Below are 6,000 nucleotides of genomic sequence, written 5' to 3' on the forward strand. Positions count from 1 at the left end.
CGTGTGTGTGTGTGTGTGTGTGTGTGTGTGTGTGTGTGTGTTGACTAGTGCACACAGCAGGTGTGGGTCTGTCAGACTCAGCCTCTGGGTTTTAACAGCTGACACTTTGGCCATCTAGATCTACGAAGACTCCATTGTCCTCCAGTCAGTGTTTAAGAGTGCTCGGCAGAAAATTGCCAAAGAAGAAGAGAGTGAGGAGGAAAGCAATGAGGAGGAGGAGGAAGAGGATGAAGAGGAGTCAGAGGCAGAGGGTGAGTCTCCTGCTCCTTGCCCTTCCCACTTGCAGGCCTGTTTCCACACACACTAAAGGCCATACACCTGCCCTGCTTTCGCCCAGTTCTCTCAGCTGTTAAAATGAAATGTACCAGTCGTGGAGCCCAGGACGGCGCTGCCTTTGGATGTCAGGATGACACTTGCATGCACACCACCGGTCACTCCATAGCACTGTAATGACATCTGCAGCGCTTGAAGACTGTAGACTGCTGGGCTCCATCCCAGTGTTTCTGGATCCGTGAGGCCCCACCCCCTACATAGTCAACAAGTTCCCACAAGGCGCTGCTGGGCCCAGGCCTCACGTAGACAGGCATTGATTTTCAAAAATAATTGTCAAACTGATCTTACTACGCCCACTAATTTTGCTCTGCACAGAGACGTGATTTCACAAACATCGTTTTTTTTTTTTTTATTGTTAATTATTTGCTTAGTGTAGGTGACTTGGAAGGTGGAATAAGGTATAGTCTCATAATCTATAGGATTTGGAGAAGTGTGTTCCAGTTTTCTGATATTTTGGAGTATATAATTCCACATTTAACAGATCCAAAAACATCAACAGATGCATCAAAATGTCTTAATTTTGCTGTTTCAGTGAGGCCATTTCCTTACATTTCCCCAAGAGGTTGAAAGTCTCAGCTCATGTATTCTCTCTGGAGTGATCAAATCCCCCCACCTCCATTGAAATAGATACAGCCAGTCTTGAGATCTACAAATAGTGGGGAAATCAGCTTATGTTGTAGACCCACCTTCTCATGACTTATCCTTAGATACTTGGAGTCAAAACAGTGGGCTGCCTCTTCCAGAAGTTCCTTAGGAGGCACAGCACTTTGCCCTCTTCTGAGTGAGAGCAGAACTGGCTACAGTCTTCCTGACAATGCACTTGACAGATATCGTTAGACTGTCCCATGTGGTTGCTTTGGTCCCCCACCAAAGTCTGCTAGCATGGCTTTACAGTGGCTTTCTCTGTTGTAGCGCCCATCACTGGTTAAATCAATTATAGAGTAGATTGTGCATGGGAACTCTTCAGGGGTTGAAAAAAAGCTACACTACACCTGTGAACTGATACATGCGACTGTCTCCCATGTGTAAGTAAAAAGAAAGCCATGGACAGTGGGCATGCCTGCACATGTATGTAGCAACTAAATAAAGCTGCAGGTGTCTCTGCATGTTTGCGTGTCTATACATATTTGAATTCTTGGTAGGATAGAATATAGAACATGTATAGGTATAAACTGTGCTTTTTTTTCCTGGAAATAATCAGCAGAGAGGCATGAGATGGCATATAAGACACGTGTCGTCTCTCTGCTTGCCAGTTTGTCTCTATATATTAAAAATGCTACTTAAACGACTTGAATTTTTATTTTTTCACTTTATTAGTTTAATTACATCCCAAATGCTGCCCTCCCCGCACCCGTCCCTCCCACATCCCACTACTTGAATTTTTAAATCAAATAGTGTACACAGTGAAGTCATCCTTCCTTTTTGCCCTTTATAAGAATTGGTAATAGTTAATATAAATTTTTTATCTGATAATCCCCCTGCTCAGCCACCAGGAACCAGGAAAAGGATCCACCCCCACTCTGGGGTCCTGTGACTGTCACTCCCCTCCCAGAGACCTGCTTGCACTTGGAGGGGAGCTAACTAGACCAGCACAGTGAACTGGCCTGCCATCGAGGCTCTCCAGCACTGGGGGAGGTTAGACTTGTTATCTGTATGTGGGATAATAATAATTTGACTGACTTTGAGTCCTCCCTGGGGACTCTTTTGTTTCCGTTTTAGCAAAATCTGTGAAGGTGAAAATCAAACTGAATAAAAAGGAAGAGAAAGGCCGGGATACAGGGAAGGGCAAGAAAAGGCCAAACCGAGGCAAAGCCAAACCTGTTGTGAGCGATTTTGACAGCGATGAGGAGCAGGATGAGAACGTGAGTGTACAGGCCTGGACAGGGGCGGCTGCACGCTCCAGCCCACAGCCCCTCATGGGGTACACAATCCTTGCTTAGGCCATGGAGGAGGAAGCCTGGTGAGGCGGTCATGTCGAAGACAGGAACAGAGAGAAACTTAGAACAAAGAATCTAAAACCGTGCGTGTGGCTGTGGAAATGAAAAGCCCTCCGTTTCAATTCCCCTTTTCAATCTTCTAGGGCATGTACGTGCAAATACAGTTTTCTTCATGGCTGGTTAATATTTTATATCTCTCGTACCCAGCTTGCTGTGAGTACATAGCAGTTCAGATAAAATAATGGTTAGAGGGGAAAAGGAAAGTATTGAGATGGCAGAGTTTTTAGCTGTGGTGCCTGAGATTAAATACCTAGAGGCTTTATTCTTATCAGGGAAATTTTAAGGAGTATTTTATCAAGCCAGCACCTTCAGATCTGAGGAACGCTTAACGTTTATATTAGCATCGTCACATGGATATCACTCGGGTCCAGGGTACTCTGCAGGTCCCGAGGGAGTGAAGAGCAGGGGCTGAGTTCAGACCCTGGGAGCTTCCCCAGCCCAGTACTGTTGGGAGGACAGACAGACAGACACTTGGCCAGTCCCATCCTTAACTGACTTCCCACAGCAGCTCAGTTTCCCCAGCACAACAACCCCCACATAGCTTTCATTCTGGAAAGACAATTTTCCATTTTAGTACATAAGTGAATTTGAGTTCCCCTTAACACTTTGCTATTCCAGCGTGTTTGGAAAGTTCTAGAACCGGGCTTACTATATTTCGGTTACATTTAAAACACCTTGTTTTCTTGAGATGACTTGCCAATGAGCAGATATTCAATGCATGGCCTTTTTCCTGCAGTGGGACAGGTTTTTAAGCTCAGATAAAGGTAGAGATGGTTAGCAGCAGACTTCAGAAATCTCAGGGGCACACAGCAAGTGCAGCCGACAGGCACCGCCTTGGGCTTGCCAGCGCAGCACTCCACACTGGGACATAGAGGGTACCCATGCCTCTGCAGTGTCTGTCTTTCCACAGAAAGACATGGGGTGTGGTGCATTCAGTCTGTCTGCCTCTTTCTTTTAGGAACAGTCAGAAGCAAGTGGGACTGACGACGAGTGAACAGCCTGGACATGAGCTTCCTGCGGCAGCGGCTGCGGCAGGCAGCCAAACCGAATGCTTTCTTCCCCCTCTCCTTCCTCCCCAGTGAGTTCACTTGCCATTTGGGCACACTGGGTTATTTCTCCGTCCTCACTGTCATCTAGAACTAGCTTTAGGGTAGTGCCAGACAAACATATGATATCATGGTGTAAAAAAAAAAAAAAAGAGACGCGCGCGTGTACACACACACACACACACACACACACACACACACACACACACACACACACGGATATTTGTAACATATTGTGACCAAATGGGCCTCAAAGATTCAAAGATTAAAAACAAAAAGCTTTTGATGGGAAAGATGTGGGTGGATAGTATATTTCTACAGGTGGGTCGAGTCTGGTCGCAGTTTGGTGGGCTCGGTTCTGCCATCTGTTCTGATGGGAAGATTTTCATCTTCTGCAGCGCCGATGGCCAGGGGGAACCGTTCAAAGCCACTGGTTATTTTATTTTTCATCAGGCGATTTTCAAGATTTTCATTTGTTTCAGTATTGTTGGGTTTTTGGGGTTTTTTGTTTGTTTGTTTGTTTTTTGTTTTTTTTTTTACACTGTGGTACATATAAGCGACTTTACTAGTGACAATTGTACAGTAGTTAGATATCACCTACATATACATTTTTCCATTTTATGCTCTATGATCTGAAGAACAACAACAACAACAAAAAAAAGCTTTTTGACTTGTATAAGATTTATGTCTACTGTAAACATTGCTGAAACTTTTTTTTTTTTTTGGTTCTCGTTTTATTGACAACGCTATTGAATATTACAGTGTCTAGAGTGTCCCGGATGGCTTCTTTTGTCCACCCGATCTCCTGTGTTACCGATGTGTATGGTCTCCTTCTCCCTAAAGTGTACTTAATCTTTGCTTTCTTTGCACAATGTCTTTGGTTGCAAGTCATAAGAGCCTGAGGCAAATAAAATTCCAGTAATTTCCAAGGATGTGGTGTTGGTACTTTCCTTAATAAACCGATGGTTTACGTTGACTCTGTCGCCTCTTCTTTTATGAGGTCTAGGGCACTAAACCTTTGGACGTGATGTGGGAGCTCTCTGCAGATAGAGGAGAACAATCATGTTATACAGATCACACCGGGGGGGCGGGGAGCATCTCCAGAAATGAGCTAGGTGTAATATTAAAGGCAAGAGACCATTTGCTTTTCTGACTAAAAGAAGGGGTTGCTTCCAGTCAAGCTTGGTCTCCTGGCTTAAAATTCATTCGTTAGTCAGAAGGATCTATACAGGTAGGCAGTGTGGAGACTGACTCAGTCACTACCCACGTGATCTAACGACATTTTGTGCAGCGCATCCTGTTTGAATAAGCCACGAGGGGTGTAAGTCATATCGGCACCCACATCACAAATCCAAGAGCGGGCAGCCACAGTGCCACTGTCACAGCAGAAGGGATTAATAGTAGACCAGTCACTCATATCTACCAGTTGCCCTAGCTTTGCATTTGGGTTTTGTATCTTATGTCCTGCTGCCTTTTTAAAGTCCTCAGAAAGCCAGCCCAGAGACTGGGGCATCCTTTCCCAAGGATCTGCCAGCAAAGCCAAATGGAAGTTTCCTACGCCACTAAGGAGGGTTAGCATTTTCCCGAGGAGAAGTTGAAAGTCTGTGAGATTGTGCTAGGTGAGCTGTCCAGTGCTGTATCAGATCACAGTCCTAGGAAGCTTCATCTTCCTGTCAACTCTGCTCTGACTTTCCGGTTACCCTGAGCAGTCCGGAATATTGTATTTCTTTTCTTGATTTGCTGATGGGATTTACTTACCGCAGTAGGAATGGACACTTCAGAGAAGAAGCCATATTAAGTTTCCTTTCTGGGACCACTTAGTATCAGTTCAAAGGAAACAGCGCCTCCCCCTCTGCTTTCCTTTCTGTGTTTTCTGGGCTCTCCTTGGCTTTGGAGACCTTGCAAAAGCTACCCAAACCCCTGCTTTTATGGGTCAAGCCTCCTCTGTCTGGTTGTGCACTGCTCCTACTCCTGCTGTATTGTTCTCCCCAAACGGGCACATTGGTCCTGCCTGGAACAGGAAGCATCCCGTTGTCCATTGTCTCCCTGCTGTGTGTGCTTCCCACCTGCTAGTCATCAACTCACACTACTGCTGTGCTTCTTCAATTAGCAAGACCAAGGTTACCATAAGTCCACATTGTTCACCACTTTAGCCTCTTTTGTAGGTACTGTGTCATCTCGAGATCACTAAAAGGGTCAGTATAATACGGTATTTGTGTGTGTGTGTGTGTGTATGTGTGTGTAACAAATGCTTGAGACAATGAACTCACAAAGAGGAAAGGCTTCGTCAGTTCACACTTTTGGAGCTTCCAGTCCACAATCAGTTCACCCTCTTGTTCTGGCTAAGGCTCTACAGGACAATGAAATGCCTGAGACCAAGAAAGAGGAATCAGGACCCCATAGTTCCCTTTAGAATTATGCCACCAGTGACCACAAGACCTCATGCTAGGTGCCACCTGCTCAAGCCATGGCTTCTGCCCAGAAGGACCTCTTGGACAAATGTAAGCCTTTAAGACATGAGCCTGTGGGGGGATATTCAAGATCCAAACTACATCAAAATAATGTCCAAACTGTACCATTTCCTGATAGTTAAGCCTTTCTCTGCCTGCTTTATACATTGGACT

At 45.2% G+C, this 6,000-nt stretch overlaps 1 protein-coding gene across 38 annotated transcripts in view; it reads left to right on the plus strand.

Annotated features, from left to right (window-relative positions):
* Smarca2 (SWI/SNF related BAF chromatin remodeling complex subunit ATPase 2) overlaps positions 1-4,352 on the plus strand; it is a 167,491-nt gene extending 163,139 nt beyond the window's left edge. For all 38 annotated transcript variants that reach the window (XR_015632072.1, XR_015632078.1, NM_001429134.1 and 35 more), the window contains 3 exon segments: positions 119-251; positions 2,053-2,195; positions 3,289-4,352. Coding sequence is in view for 36 of the 38 variants with exons in the window: in NM_001429134.1 (NP_001416063.1) it covers positions 119-251; positions 2,053-2,195; positions 3,289-3,324 (312 nt within the window). In the remaining 2 variants the exon portion in view is untranslated.
* The last annotated feature ends 1,648 nt before the right edge of the window (positions 4,353-6,000 follow it).

Source organism: Rattus norvegicus, chromosome 1 (genome assembly GCF_021556685.1).
Source record: "Rattus norvegicus strain SHRSP/BbbUtx chromosome 1, alternate assembly SHRSP_T2T, whole genome shotgun sequence".
NCBI lineage: Eukaryota > Metazoa > Chordata > Mammalia > Rodentia > Muridae > Rattus > Rattus norvegicus.